Source organism: Epargyreus clarus, unplaced genomic scaffold (genome assembly GCF_041222505.1).
Source record: "Epargyreus clarus isolate Ecla_fem2 unplaced genomic scaffold, WU_Ecla_fem_2.2 ptg000011l, whole genome shotgun sequence".
In the NCBI taxonomy this organism is placed as follows: Eukaryota; Metazoa; Arthropoda; class Insecta; order Lepidoptera; family Hesperiidae; genus Epargyreus; species Epargyreus clarus.
The window spans coordinates 3,866,683-3,883,397 of NW_027332219.1; the positions used below are offsets into that span (position 1 = coordinate 3,866,683).

At 34.2% G+C, this 16,715-nt stretch overlaps 1 protein-coding gene across 1 annotated transcript in view; it reads right to left on the bottom strand.

The window, feature by feature from the left end:
* RyR (Ryanodine receptor) overlaps window positions 1–16,715 on the bottom strand; it is a 169,038-nt gene that overhangs the window by 40,181 nt on the left and 112,142 nt on the right. Inside the window, exons 53-73 of the mRNA XM_073077792.1 lie at window positions 16,184–16,366; window positions 15,825–15,872; window positions 15,374–15,491; window positions 14,443–14,657; window positions 13,762–13,909; window positions 13,122–13,316; window positions 12,526–12,657; window positions 11,938–12,067; window positions 11,422–11,570; window positions 10,708–10,856; window positions 10,014–10,176; window positions 9,143–9,335; window positions 8,684–8,761; window positions 8,140–8,263; window positions 7,222–7,315; window positions 6,641–6,778; window positions 4,114–4,131; window positions 3,093–3,249; window positions 2,461–2,786; window positions 1,434–1,588; window positions 332–509 (exon numbers count right to left, since the gene is read on the bottom strand). Coding sequence (XP_072933893.1) covers window positions 332–509; window positions 1,434–1,588; window positions 2,461–2,786; window positions 3,093–3,249; window positions 4,114–4,131; window positions 6,641–6,778; window positions 7,222–7,315; window positions 8,140–8,263; window positions 8,684–8,761; window positions 9,143–9,335; window positions 10,014–10,176; window positions 10,708–10,856; window positions 11,422–11,570; window positions 11,938–12,067; window positions 12,526–12,657; window positions 13,122–13,316; window positions 13,762–13,909; window positions 14,443–14,657; window positions 15,374–15,491; window positions 15,825–15,872; window positions 16,184–16,366 — 3,091 coding nt within the window. The remainder of the gene's footprint in view (window positions 1–331; window positions 510–1,433; window positions 1,589–2,460; window positions 2,787–3,092; window positions 3,250–4,113; window positions 4,132–6,640; window positions 6,779–7,221; window positions 7,316–8,139; window positions 8,264–8,683; window positions 8,762–9,142; window positions 9,336–10,013; window positions 10,177–10,707; window positions 10,857–11,421; window positions 11,571–11,937; window positions 12,068–12,525; window positions 12,658–13,121; window positions 13,317–13,761; window positions 13,910–14,442; window positions 14,658–15,373; window positions 15,492–15,824; window positions 15,873–16,183; window positions 16,367–16,715) is intronic.

Here is a 16,715-nt window from a genome sequence, read left to right on the forward strand (position 1 = left end):
CCTGAAGGAAAATCTTAAGGTTAATCTGTACTAGGACATAAAGTTAATAAAGTTATCTCAACGACAATTTAGATTATTGTAGTATTAATTTTCTCAATAAGTAAAGCATAAAGTTCACATGATTTTTTTTGCATATGTATTCAATCTTACCGCTGAGGACTAGTTAGAGCCTCATGACATTTCATTTGGTAACAGGTATACTTACATACTAAACGCTTAGAATAATAATTAGCAGCTGTAATCTGCTATTATATACGACAGGTTTGATTAGTATCACTGCAGTTGAACTAAAACATTTCCGCCATTATGACTTGTAGCATCAAAAACTTACGTCCTGCAAATTCATGATAGTATGCCCGAGGTCATCGGCAACATTATTGAAGAACGTCAGCATGGAGGTGCGGATGAACTCCGGGCAGTTCTTCACTAGGGACTTGGCGTCGATGCCCTTCACCAGCACCTGGAGACAGCGCACCGTGATGCGGACGTCTGGGCCGAATGCTGCTAGCCTGGGAGACAAGTACTGGTTTTGAGTGGGCACTTTGAAGGAAAAAGGCATTTTTATCTGTGTAACTGTTTCATCAACAACCCATTACTGTCCCACTGCTGGGCACGGGTCTCCTCTCAGAATGAGAAGGATTAGGCCATAGTCCACCGCGCTGGCCAAGTGCGTATTTGTAGACTTCACATACATTTGAGATTTTTTTTTATAAATCTCATGTATGCAGGTTTCCTCACGATGTTTTCCTTCACCGTTTAGCAAGTGACAATTAAATTTCTAATACGCACATAATTTTGAAATAATCAGAGGTGCGTGCCTGGGATTTGAACCTCGGACTCCTCGATCGAGAGGCCGAGTTTCTTAACCTGCTCCAGGCTATCACTGCTCGTGTAACTGTTTAACAACAGCTAAAATAACTACTACGACTATTTGTCTCCCATCTATAATGGTTTGGTTATGATTTTGTTTTGTAATAGTAGCTCAATGTTATGATTTTTTTCTGGTGATCCACCTGGCAATTCTATTTTTTATTAAAACTCCTAGTGTTCTAATAAATGTTTCAAATGACGATTCGCCTTACTAGTCGTGTTTGAGGAGCGACTTTACTCGACTTCTTTAAGTTCAAAAATTCTATAAATACAGTAGGTATATTTATAAAATTTCAATAACCCGATTCACTTTACAATCCTATAACTACGCAATCCTGAATACAAACCCTGAATGTGATTTGTTTGCGGATGAATGGGCGGAAATTATTATCGGTGTGCCTAAGATGTGTGCATAAGTGTTGTCTTTAATTCACGTAATTGGTATATACCGTGTTAATTATAGTTAAATAAATAAATACAAAAAAGTTACATTTGGCACCATCACTTACAGTGTGATTTAATCTTACAGCGAACTAAAAGTGTGCATAGTTTTGTTATCTTACCTCGATCTCAACAAGCTAGCCAGCTTACAGAACAGCGCAGCAACCATCTCTTTCTCCTTCAAGCTAGCAGCACCCACATTATTGGTAGCGGTTGCAACCGCTATGAAATAGTTGCGATGGGTCGAGAAGTATTTCTCCATTAGCGGAAGAACGACCTACGAAACGATATTTGTAAATTATTCTCCAATAATTTCAATTATTATGAAAATGCATTTAATTGTTCTACTTCAGGATGTTATACGATGTTGTTTTTTACTACGAAATTTTCATTACTTATAACATGGTTTTCTCCTTGACCATAACAGTGGAACACAGTAAATAAAATGTTTGCAAAGTAATTTTCATAAATTCCTGAATTCTTCACTTTAAAAATAAAAATCTAAAAATTTTGTAAACAAGCTATCATGCACTAAATACTGTCTATTTCTAGATATGGATTTATAAAGACCTATATATGTACCTTCTTGAAATATTTTAATTCCATCTTGTTTTGCTTGTAATATAATAGAATAAAGATATAGAGAGAGTAATAAAATATATTATTATTATTTATTACAATTAATTTCATGCTTAACTTTATACAAGAAGTGAAACTATAGCATTAATTAGCGATAATTTTAAAATATTGAAATATAACTGTATTTCGGGCTTGCTGAATTACATACATAACTTATTTTTTGTGTTAACCTGATAAAATATTTTACATATTTTTTTTTTATATTAGTGCTAGAGAAAATGTAATAAAATATGTATGTATAAATTAAAAAAATAAAGTTACTGTTACTACGTGACCTATTATATAATTTTAAAAATACTATATGCTATTTTAAAGATCAATAAAATAACAAAAGATGTCAAAATTCACAATTTCTTTTTCTCGAGGAAAAAATCTGGAGGAAACATACTACTAAGTATTCTGATACATAAGTAAACTTGCATTATAATCAACAATCGATCTTGAAAAAACGTTCATAAAAATAAATAAAAAAAAACAAATCATACTTAAACAAAAGCCCCAACATCTTACCTTAGAGAAGAACTTAATATCCCTCGTACTAGTCTTGAAACTCGTGCGTCTACTGAACGTCGTAGACGGCTTCAGCAACTTCATATTAATCGTAGCCCTATCTATATACTGTATTAGTTTCTCTAGCAACGAGTAGGCAAATCTAAGTTCAATCGCCACACCAGTAGTTGTCTGTTCTGTATCACTCTGGGTAGCTTTGCTTGGTCTATGGAGCTTGTAGCCTTGGTACTGGAGGTACTTGAGGAACTCCTGTGACCGTTCTCTGTCTTTCTTCTTCTCTTTGTCCGTTAGAAGGTCGTATGGTACCAGTTGGGGATGGATGCCACCTGAGAGATATTTTGGAAATGAAATTAAAATGTTCAATTGTGCATTTCTGTCACTACGTAAGAGTGATGTGACTACATAATGATCACACATACAGACATACGATAGCTTCGTGTATCGAAATCATTTTTTGTGTAGACTGCTGCTTACAAATTATCAGACACGACACTTTTTGTTATGCTACTACCAGATCGGAACATGACCTCAATTGGTGAAAAATACACGTTCATAGAAGGTGATCATAATCACCAGATGACTAGCTTGTTTCTTAACTATTGCTCCTAAAATCAAGCACAGAGTTAACCCACCTCCATTAGTAACGAGTTCTTCCTTCTTCTTCTTCGCCCAGATATCATGAGCGTTGTCCGCTAGCCTCTCTGCCATGTTCTGCATCTCCCTCGACAGCGTCAGGTTGGTCATGTCCACTGGGTGAGGGTTGTAGTTGAAGGGAGTCGCTGAGTCGGTCTGTTTGGGGGTAAGTCGATAATTCAGTACTTTCAAATATAAATCAGTTTTAATGTTCATCGCGCTAGGTTCTTAGTTTTTTCTCTACGCTACTCTGTCTGTCTGTTGCAAGTGTTATTTGTACTACTCATATTTTTGTTTCAATGTTGATGATTTTATAAGTTACAAGTCTTTAGCTTTAGTATATCGTATATCGAAGTATAAAGGTGATGTATTAAATACTAATTTGTTTGAATTTTTGATAAAATTAGACACAATATGGTACATTAAAGGGGCAATTGGATCATACAGGTATTTTTAAAAAGGAAAACAAATAATATGTTTTGGGAATTTCCAAATTTTGGGAGTACAAAGTAAAATTATTAACATGGCATATGTGTACACTAATATTAGGACAATGGAACATGCGTAAATTAATCATGTTAAGATCTGCTATCTTAACATGATTAACCTGTGCTTTTAAAAAACAGTGGTACAAAACAAGGACCAATAAATTTATTTGAAATGTGTATAATACAATGAAATACTTATTAAAATCAAATTAGGCTTTCACAACACACATTATAATGTTAAACCATAATTTAGAAGGCAGAAATATTACAAAAATAAATACAATTATTGCCTTAAAAAAAAACGTAATTTAACTTTTGAATAATGAAGCAAAAAAAAATATAAGCTTATTATTTAAATAGGCTGTTAAAACAGCAAAATAAAAATAGCGGAATGATATAAAATTCATTCATTCAAAATTTCAATTAAAAAAATATAACCTTCATAATAAAAATTCAAAAGAAGCTTATGTACAAACTAAATTGACGCAAAAATCGCTACAAATTGCTCTTTAGTTTAGCGATTTCCACTTACCACGACATCGGGGACACGCTATGTGGGGCGAGCGGGGATATGCGAAAAAGGGGGTACATAAATGTCAGGTCATTTCATTCATTTGTTCGCGTGGTTCTATGTGTTAACTTTCTGTTTATATATCTTTATACTTGCAGTTGCAAGATAAGCGGAGACTGCCCAGTACACAGTATTATATATCATGACCGAGCTATAACCATGTTAGGTAAAAATATTCTCTATAAAGTATTATACTGTGCCCGCTAAACCGACATTTACGAAAAGATACGTTGTTTTGTCTCATAACTGGTATAACAATTATTATGTCAGTACATAATATTTCTGAGACAATAATTTATGGTAGTAACCTATAAATGTATTATAGTCTGATTCATAATTAGGTGTCCAAAATGTAAACAAAGAAATGTCACTGTCAAAATTAACAAGAAACACAAACTTTAACAAACTTAACAAAAAACGAAAATTTAACAAATATACACAATTTAACAAACGCATTATGTAAGCGAGAAAACATTAGAGTTTGATCACAATCACGAAAATGAATAATATCAGTTACGAAACTTAAAAATGACAGCACAAGAAATGTCTTGGATTCCGATTGTGTTACCATTATCACATTTTAATTTTCTACCATAAACTTTGTTTTTTATTATTATTACTGCATGGAACGAAATTGAGGTGATATAAATATTACAAAATGTGAATTAATCTTAATTTATTTAGATTATTATTTTATTATTGTTGTATTACTTAAATGTCGACAAAAATAAAAACTACCATTTCTAACGTATTTTCTTGATAGGTCAACACCTTTGTTTACATTTTGGACACCTAATTATGAATCAGAGTATAGTTAAAAGTCACATAGAACCGTGCAGGAATGAATGAAAGAACTCATTCAATAATTATGTTAAACAGACAATAAATTTAGAACAATACATAAATGTAGGTAGAATAGGAAAATAACAGGGACATACAGAGATTTTAATAATTACATATAGAATTCACAGATATTATATAACTAGTTCTAGACGACACGTGAAAAAGTATTTCATATTTATTTTAGTTAATGTGTGTAGCCGGCATGTGATCGTGCAGTATACATAACTATAGTCTGATTCATAATTAGGTGTCCAAAATGTAAACAAAGAAATGTCACTGTCAAAATTAACAAGAAACACAAACTTTAACAAACTCAACAAAAAACGAAAATTTAACAAATATACACAATTTAACAAACGCATTATGTAAACGAGAAAACATTAGAGTTTGATCACAATCACGTAAATGAATAATATCAGTTACGAAACTAAAAATGACAGCACAAGAAATGTCTTGGATTCCGATTGTGTTACCATTATCACATTTTAATTTTCTACCATAAACTTTGTTTTTTATTATTATTACAGTATGAAACGAAATTGAGGTGATATAAATATTAGAAAATGTGAAATTATCTTAATTTATTTAGATTATTATTTTATTATTGTTGTATTACTTAAATATCGACAAAAATAAAAACTACCATTTCTAACGTATTTTCTTGATAGGTCAACACCTTTGTTTACATTTTGGACACCTAATTATGAATCAGAGTATACTAAAATAGGTGTACGTGTGTGTACATTTTTTGAAATTTGCGAGTCAGATTGTCAATTAGACGTTGGGTGTGCGCTAAATTTAAAAGTAAATATTTAAAAGTGCAACAAGACGCAAAATGTGTGAGTGAATGGGAGAATCTCGCCAGTCAATAAAGGTGTTTTGTGTAAGAAACAAAGATACCTAAAAAAATCAATCATGCGATGCATATGTATTTTTTCACGAATATAAATTTTACTAATCATCATTTTACTATTTCTTGACAGTCCGGCTATAAATCTAGTAAAATATAATATCTGTGTTTATATAGATTCGAATAATCGATATTATTAAATAGAATTGCAGTGAATACATTTAACAAAGGTTATCAATATTACCATGCGACAATAAATGTTAAAAACATAAAAAATATGATCAAAGAATATACGTTAAAATTATAAAAAAAATACCACCACTTCTTCCTCCTGATTGCGTGGATAATATATTTTATGTAATATTTTTCTATTAACCAATAATTAATTTAATGACATAGGTATTTCATTGAAATATTTAATAATAAATACAAAATGTAAGACTTATTCCATCATAGAACCCATAATAAAATGTGTACCATTACTATCAATATAGTGCGCAGTATAATAAAGTATAAGGAGTATAATAAAGTGCGAAGTGTTTAGTTCTATCACTCTGGCTAAATGTTTTTTTAAATCTCAGGTATGTAGGTTTCCTTGAGATGATTTCATTCATCGATTAAAATAATGAGATCAGATCATCAGATCTTTTATAATACACATATTACTTCTTAAGTTTAATTTTCCACTACCAGGCTAAAACTGCTTTGTATACTAAGTATAAGTTTGTATACTAAAACAATTCTAGAAGGTCTATTATATTGCTAAATACAGTAGTCATATTCTTTGATACTCACGCCACCAGATTTGGACTGTCTCCTCATGGAACTCCTGTTAGTGCTCGGGATGTCCACTTCGGAGTGTTCCACTGACCAGCCGATGGCCAGGAGAGCCTTTAGTGACTCTCGTACTGGTTCCTTGTAGCGTTCCTTTTCCTGTTAATGTAAAACATTTTTTTGTTATAATATAGAAGTAGCAAATGAGGGTTTTCATCTCATGGTAAGTGGCCACGTCCCCTTCATAGACGTCCACATCTAATTATTATAAGATAGTTTTGGAATTCTACTAGAGGTAAGCTCCAGATGCGTTGCAACGGTTAAGGACTAAGTCAAAACACTTTATATAAGTGTCTTTTCTTACATCAATATTCAGCATCGATAGGTTACGTTACTAGGTTTATTAATAAGTACAAGAAAAATATTATTTTAAAATCCGAGATTATTATTGTTGTCGAGCTGGCCATGATAAAGCATCCAGGTTATTTTTGCAAAATTTAATTTATAATCACTTTTATTAACTAATTCGGAGTTGTTATTTTACTCTCACAAAATATTAAAAGAGCATCAATTATATTGAGTGTTTATAAAATAATACTTACGTAATCATTAAGCATGTTATAAGGTTTCAACCGAGGATGCGTCTTCTGACTATCAGACCACGACTCGCCGTACACCCAACCGTTCTCGATTTTCCTGTAAAATATTCAAAATTTTGAGAAAATCTGGAGCCCTACATATATTAGTATACTATTGTAAATCATATAAACATATTATAGTATATAGTTATATGGCTAATGCGAGATGGCTTCTAAACTTTTAGTTTTTCGATTGATGAGGTACAACTGCCACACCTATTTTTGCCTTATAACAAAGATAAACGCTGCTGTGTTACAGTCTGAAACGCATTGTGAAGCAGAGATAGTCACACTAGATCTACAATAAGACAATATTTAATTTTGAAGGTGGTAGAACCCTTTGTGGTTCGACTCCGGCGGCACCACCGCCTCACCTATTTCTACCTAATAACAGCAGTGTTAGGCACTGGTGTGTTCCGGTTTGAAGGGTGTGGTAAGGGAGACAGACTTTTCCGAGGCGTTCCAGCTTAGTCCTCAGGGGTAGCGGCGCATCTGTGGCCGACCTCAGGTAGGAATATTTAATCCTATCTGGGGTTGATTACAGATGTCCATGGGCGGCAGTAGCCACTTACCATCAGGTGGACTGCATGCTCGTCTGCCACTCTTACATTATAAAAAAAAAAATACAAATCAATTCGTATAACATGGAATGAATTACAACGTTCCATTTCATAAATTTGCTCAACATATCTTTCAAACTAGCCCAAAACTGATACAAGTACGTACCACCAGGAAAGGTACTCTAAAGAAAAGCTTCCACTACCGTAATAAAATAATGAAAACTTTTTGCTATATAGCAAATACGATTTTATTACTTAATTCTTATTACTAGTATAACATTATTTATATTATTATACTTTCTATATATAATATTAGTCGTACCTTGACGCCCAAGCATCATGGTAATGCTCAGAGAATTTCTGCACGATGGTGTTCAAGTCATTGTTTAGGGCCACTGACGATGTGTTGATTGGCTGCGGGTCGTATTGAGGATTGTCTGGTCCACCTGCATAGGTTCAATTAATTGAATTAGTTGTATGACGCAATTGAATTTGATAAATGACACTTATACACTTCTCAATTTAATTGATTTAGTTTTTAATGTACAAGACCCAGTTTAATTGGATTAAATTCAATGAAACGAGATTAAATTTAATTGTGTTAACTTTAATAATACAACATGAAATTTTATTAAAATAGTTTCAAAAACAAAAAAATAACGCTTAAATTCAAATATAATATCGCTTAAAATTATTTAATTAAAAATTTTTCGTACAAATTCTTCCTGACAAATTCGGTTAGAAAAAAGTACTGTAATATGTTTTTTAAATAACATTATGCGTTATTTCCGTTAAATGAAAAAAATTAAATCCGTTAAAAAAAAAAATAAAAAAAAAAAAAAAATTGTAGAATTAAATATACTTACTAGTGTTTTGACTTTCCTTTCCATAGAACTCATCATCGTAGTTTTTGGATAACGAATAGTCCGGTGGTAGTGCACAACCTGAAATGAATAATGGTGAACTAAAACTTATATTTTTTACTTGTTATGCTAACAATAATTGAAACGTTATAAAATCTACATTTTTTGTCTTTTATTTTCATTACAAGAAGTTATAATATTTTTGTTTGCTTTAAAAACTCAATTTATATTGTATTTGCATTATGGAAGGATTTTATGAATTACAAAAAATACTTTCATCTTGCCACATTTGTTTGTAAAAAATAGATAATTTATCATTAAAATAATAATTAGAAAATGTTTGTAATTCATCAGCCAAAACATCTTAAAACATAAACAAATGCCTTAATGTTTATCGGTCCTTCGAGCCGGATACCACAAATTTTCTCTGAAACACATTAAGCTTTAGTTTATTCAACTTACCGATAGCAATAAGACAGGGTAAGGCCTTCCCAAACAATTCCGGCTCATAGTCCATTTTGCTGAGAGAATCGAAGATGTTTGAGAACAGCATCATTGTAAGTCTCTTCTCTTCATCGGAGGAGGCTCCATAGATCCCCTGTCCACCAGTACTGCCGTAGTACTTGGCACAGCGCTCGTAGTGAAGGGTTAGTAGCTGTGGGAATATAAGGGTTGATTTAAAATACCTATACCTATATAATATTGTAAATACGTTTTTGTGTTTTCAGTGAAATCTTCATCAAACAATAAAGTAGGAACCGAAAAATAGTCGACTGTACTTGTGACAAGTGGTCACAGCTTTATCTATTTAAAATACGAGTAGTATTGGAGTCATGATCAGCTATATATCAATATAATTATGCTTTATTACGAGTGGAATACTAAGTTGGAACCCTATTAATAAGTATTTGTTTCCCCCACTACTCACTCACAACTCACAGCGGCGCTTAATAGTGCTGCTATAAACAGATAATTATATATTTTATACAATATAAGAGTAGCAGACCAGCGTGCAGTCCACCTGATGGTAAATGGCTACTGCCTTCCATGGACATCTGTAATCAACCCAAGATAGGATTAGATTTTTCAACCTGAGGTCGACCACAGGTGTGCCGCTATCCCTAAGGACAAAGCTGGAACGCCTCGGAAAAGTATGTCTCCCTTACAACACCCTTCAAACCAGAACACAGCAGCGCTTAACACTGCTGTTATGAGGCAGAAATAGATGTGGCGGTGGTGCCGCCGGAGTCAAACCTCAGAGGGTTCTATCACCTTCAAACCTTGCTGGTGTCGTCACAGTTATTTAGACCGTATTTTGGTAATGATAACTTACCCGCAAAGCAACAGTGGTATACTCCGACAGACGAGAGACGTCCACGGTGAGTTTCCTCAGCAACTTGAGCAACATGGACGGTTGCATAGCAGATGTTAAGGCTACCAGGAAGTCAGACACCGCCTCACGCTGACCCTTGGTCAGCATGCGGTTCTTTGACAACCTGGAATGGTTAGAGTTGAAAATGTATCGTATCTGACCGTAAGCATTGTATGAGGTATCAGAAAAAGATCGGCTTTGGTCGGATTTGTAGAGTAAGTTGGATATCTATTAAGAGCTGTTACAACGTTTATTATTATAAATACAATTTAATTAATTTTATCCTAAAATAAGGCGGTTTATACACAAATTATGTTATAATATAAGTATGATAATAATAAATACTTCGTAATAAATAGTAAATATTTCGAAAGTAATCTCAAAAATTCTGCCGGGGATTACCGGGGGGAAGGTACGATTGACAAAGTGTTTATTAATAAGTCGATCGTTACAAACTCTTAAATGTTTTTTATTGGATACAGGTTTTTGCGACGAATTATACTTAGTATAGTTTCATTATTATCAAGATAATGTTGCATTCCCAGCTCTATATGCATCTCTTTCTTCCATATTATTCTATTTCATACAAAAACACATGTACTCGAAGGACAATAGAGTTGCCATAGTAATTTGAGAATTCTGTTACGGTCATTACCTGTACACAGTATGCAGCGTGGCGTCCAACAAGCTGGCGTAGTTCTCGGCCTCGTTGTAGAAGTTGGCGTGCTTGATCAGCAGCGGCAGGATCGAGTTGCCGATGTATCTGTTCATTGAGAGCGCCATGTCTGATTCGCAACCGTCGTTCTGCGAAAATAATTTCATTAGAATTCCTATCCCATCCTTTTAAGGTCCACTGTTGAAGGCCTCCACTAATTGGCGCCACTTAAACCACTCTCGTGTTACAAAATAAAAACGAACATAAGTCAATCTTCATACAAAGCGCTCTGGAGCAACGCACACATAGACACCGCTCACCGACACGATATCTCGGTAGGTCTCAGGCGAATACTTAGTTTAATAATAGTTTTGTACAAAAAACGGACCAACAAAAATAAATTATTGTAATTGTTCGATGGGCGGTTGTTTAAATTCAACATTAAACTGTGACAGACATTGCTTCAGAGAACTAAGTCAGTATTTGCTGTGGCACTGAGCCACAAATGGTAGACAAGTTAATAAATATATGAATTCAAGCCTAAATACTGCTAAAGACCTCTCTGGATTGAAGCAATATTTGTAGCTTCCTCTGAGGACTAAGCTGGAATGCGTCAAGGAAGTGTATGTTTTTACTACATGCATCAAAGAAGAATACTGTTGCAAAAATAGATGTAATTATTCCTAAAATCGACACAAAACTCAAATTACTCACTCGGTCCAACATAGTAGCCGCCCTCAGATCTGGTAGGAACGCTTCTTCTAGAAGCTTATAGAACAACTCCTGGGTCTCGATACCGTACACTCGCTCCAAGAAGAGACCCACGCTTTGTTTGTGGCCGGGAATGAGACCGGATGGCATATCTAATAAAGAAGATAAATAAATAAAAGATAAAAATAAATGTTTGAAAAAAACGTTAAAATAATGAGACAGAAAATAGTACAAAGAACATACAAAATCATTTCGAAGTATATTTAAACAATTAACATTTACTGGTCCTTCAAGGCAGATACTGTATTTTTGTAACACAGAAATAAATTACTTTATTTTAATAATATGATTTTATATTTCAGTATAGGATTCCTGCATAGTTTCACAAATTTTCTTAGAATCAGCATATTTTTGTAATAATTTAAAACATGGGACAAGTTGAAGTTTTGAACAAATATATTCTTATTAAATATAATATAAATATATAACGTAGAATGACATTTAAACTAGAATATTTACCAGACTTAGGTCTTTCTTCTCCAGCAGCAGGGTTGTTGAGTGTGAAGCGAAGACTGAGTACTCCTTGAAGATCTTCCAAAGGCACTAGCGATCTTAAAATGGCACGTGCTCGGAGAGATTCATTCTTGCCCTAAAATTTGCATGTCGTATTATAATTATGCTTTCTTAAATGCTTTTAACTTCTTATATATTATTAGCGTTTTCGTCTGTCGGTCAAATTATTCTCTATTCTCCATTTACAGAATATCATTAAAAGTACCTCTTCAATACATTTTTTTCTTAATCCGACTTTATTTGTAAACCAAATCATTAAAATTATAAGCTAAAACATTATGACGTCATGAGACCTATTTCAGAAAGACAAAGATTTTGGACATGACTCATGCACTTTGCGAAAACTGGTAGAAATAGGTTTCCTTTTGGCATTCTTAAACGTAAAACCATTGATAATAATTGTACGTAAATGTCTTCGAAAAATCACTAGCTATAACTGTCTATGATTCTTATAGGCTAAGACTATTAACAAATTATTTTATTCAAGAAGACCAATGAAAGTTCATGTATTATTATGATCACTTCTCTACTCACGAGAGCAATAACAGCAGCATCAGGCGCACATCTTCCGAGCAGATCTACCAAAGTGCAGTAGAAGTTGAGTATGGCCGCGCCAGTATCGATGTAGTCTTCATCGTCATCTGATTCCGGGAGAGGATGGCTGAACTGTGGGTAGAAAGTATTTTATGGAAATATCTGTAGATGTTTAGTGACGTTAATATTGCCGTCTTTTAAAATAATTGCCTTTCTATGGTTTTATTTTTTCGCCGTACTATATATTTTAAATCAAACTTTGAAGAAGAAGATGGTTCTATGTTCGGTTGTTTGTATTTCTTTTATTCTTCGGTCTGGAGGAGGTAATCTAGGAAATATCATTGATAGAGGACATATCCTATACTTAGATTTTTATTTCAATAATAAGAAGGGTTTCAGGGTAATAAAATAAAAATCCGTGTAAGATAGATGCGGGTAGAACCACGCTAAAATAGTCGTTATGAAAGTGTTCACCCGAATTCAGCACGATAAGCAGACGAATCACGTGATTTGTGTTATTTTCTAGACTTTTCACTTTATATACTCTCCTCTTTCATCCACACTTTCACAAATAAGTAGATATCGTATTCACTTACGTTTATATCTCCTTCCTGTTCCATCTCCCTCAGTTTCCTTCTATCAGCGATCCTTTCACTCATTTTGTTGGCGTCAACGATAGCCTTTAACAACCCCTCGCCTTCGCCCCTTAGCGCTGGTCCGAGACACTCCGGTCTTCTGATCAGTAGACGGATTACGAGATTGGCGTTTTCTTCCACACTTTCACCGTTTACCTAAAATGGAGAAAATTATTTATGTTTTGGCTGGATTTTGGTACAATTGTGATAATATTTTTAAGAGACTGTAAATGTCAAACGTGAATAAGTGAAAGATGGAACTACTCTATTAAAGATCAAAGAGATTTTGTAAGATCTCTTGATAAAATGGTCTATATTAACAGATTTAAACAAATAATACGATTACAAAGGAACGTAAAGTGTAGAATGCCTTTTGCGATACAGGGAAATTGATCAAAAAGCCCTCATAGAATAACTTTACATTTTTAAAGTTTTTAAAACAATCAATTCATAAAGCCTCTATTCGGATTACTTTTTATCAAGGTCAAAACATTTCATAAGTTAAATATTTTCTTTTTCGTGCATATTTTCAAGAGTAACCGTGGGCAATTTTGTATGAAATATTATGGAAAAATAGTAAGCATTAGTAATTAATTCTTACCCAAACACAGAATCTGAGGAAGTCAAGGTATCTTTCACCCTCAACTGGATCCCAACCGAGATCAGGGTATCCCTTTTCCACCAATTCTGAGTTGCTTTGCAGACCACAACGTGAAAGGTACACGGCTATCTTCTCCAAATAGTGTTCTCTGTGGGGAAAAATATTTTAATGTAAAATATACTTCTTTTATAAACATGACCCGGATTCATCATATACATTATTTTTATGTTAAATCGGGTATTTTTTCGTATTGGGAAGGCTTCATTTCCAAGTGACTATGGTTTTAGATGTAAATATTCATGCTCTATCCATATTTTAACAAAATGAAAACTACATTGGAGTTAATTTTTAAGTAGTCACTATGACATATGTCATTAGTAACTGTAACTAACCCTAAATAGCATAAGAATTCTATTGCAAGGGTTACATAGCTGATTACCTTACCCACTTGTATTTAGCACACATCATGCAATGAATTCAAGGTTACCCTCCATTTTCTCATTCTTTACACTAATATTTAGTCAGCTGATACTTCTTCATTAAATTTACCACAATACATACGGTCTATTATAAAAATGAGTGTTTTTATAACACCATTGTTAAAACGAAAAATTATTTAATTACCTATCAACAAAAAACTTAAAGCAATTTTGCTCTAAAAATACTTAATTTTAAACTCACCTCAAAGCCAAAGCCAGCTCAGTATTCTCCATCAGACTGGAGTACGCTACATCCAGAGGAGTGGAGCCTCGCAGCGATGGCCTGGACAGCAGGATGTTGGAGTTCTCCAGCAGGAAGTCGAAGTGGTCGAACATGGCCTTCTGGTTCTGGCGGCCTGTTCTGCAGAAGTAGCAGAGGAAACGGCAGCAGGCTACTACCATCTCGTGGGATGTGTCCTGGAAAATGATTTTTGGTAAGTGGAGTCCTTTTGCAATAAAATTAGCTTATATAACAAACGAGATATAAAAATTTTCAAAAATCCTTTTTTTAGTATTCATCTCATAATTCATCTTTATAAGGAATATGTGTGTTCATAATTTTATGTTGTTTTAAATTGTATTTTGTACGAAAATTTGTCTATTATTCATCTAAAAAGTATATATTTTCCTTAATGATCTGTATAATGATAGGAAGTTGGTGAAGGATGATGTTGGAAGGGTAAGGACTGTTTGGTAACCCTTAGCGTGCATAAAATTTAGCCAAATTTTCGCTTGGCAAGTTTTTGGCCCTGGTTTTAAATCTTAGACACAGTCTTGTAGTCCGCGCCAAACTGCTAGTCCGCTTTGAATATAGAAACGAGTCGAGTCGCAACAGCAAATTGTAGATATTAGCGGGACTTCACCCCGGCACTCCCCGCTGTTCGCTCTCACCCGCGGGCACATTAGTGTGCCCGCACGGTACGGAGAATATGCTAACTAAATCTGTGCGCAACAACTTCAGAGCGGACTACAAGTATGGCTCGGACTATACATAGCTGCGTTACTGCGGCCTTAAGTTGCTGCGGAGTATACGCTTGTAGTTGTGTTCGACCGGATTGGCTCTCTGACTACACCTGGGCGCAACAACTTCAGAGCGGACTAGAAGTTTGGCGCGGACTATAGTAGTGTATTACCTTCTCCTTGTCGTCTGCGGAGGGCGGTGCGGCGGGCTGCGCGTCGGACTGCGCCTGCGCACGACGGCCCAAAGTATTCATCATCACCGCCATCACGTTCTCGTGCACACGGAGAACTCTGTTACAACGAGTTCAATTGTATTTTATATGAATTTTGAGTGCTCTGTAGGTGTGTTGGTCATAGATTTTTAATTAAGCCTAAATAGAAAAATCCCATATGAAGTCACTGTCAATAAATCGGCTAGCCTGATGTAAAACAATAACTGAGTTGCTTTGCATGTTAATTGAAGTTACACATAAGATGTGAAAAAAGCGAATTAAAGATGAAATTAGAATTTATCCAGTGTCGTTTACGCTGTCATGCTGACGAATGTAACTTATATACATACATTTTTCTAATACAGTCGAGTATAAAGAAATAGATATATAGAAATTATAATGAAACAATTACCTAATCAAGTCTGGATGCTGGAAGAACGTGTGGTTATTGACAAGTTTCCTGTAAAAATAAAACAATTATTTAAAAATCAATATCACATAATTATTTACTTACATATTACCAATAAGATATTTTGATTAATCATTAGTAAATCTTGTTGCTATTCTCTTTTTTTTTTCAAATTTAACACTATATTTATCCTATTTTTTGTTCAAAAAATCTACATATCTAGATTTTCATTATATAGTGATATCCTCAAAACCTTCTACCCTATTTAACTATCCTAACTTACATGTATACCGTCCCTATTTGCACATTATTATTATCATTTAAACTGATTTTATATGGCTGGTACCTAATTGTTCACTTACCAAAGCCGTTTCCTCATCAATTCCTCCTCCTCCTGGCTCATCTGTACCGGCAGGAGGGCTCGGATCTGACTCAGTCCCACCCACATTTCTGCTACGTCTAGTTTAGTCTTTGCGTTGATAACGTATGTCTTCTCCAAGGCTCTAATAAGCTCGCCCACAGCATCGTATTGACGGACAAGAAGGCTAAAGGAAAAAAGAGAAAGATATGATTATTGTTTTTATGTCAGTGTGATTTCAATTATAAGATAGAGATTGGTTTGATGACATAGGGGATCGACGAAAGGGTCTACAATTTTGTTGGGGGTCAATCTTTTTATTATTTAATATTGAGTACTGATTTTTCTTCATAAATGGAAGTAGGTTTTCTTTTTATACTATGGGAGTATATGATGAGCATGCAGTCATGCGCCTGATGGCAAGTGGCTACTGCCGCCCATGTACATCTGTATTCAACCGCAGATAGCATTAGATATTCCTACCTGAAGTCGACCACAGATGCGTAGCTACCCCTGAGGACTAAACTGGAATGCCT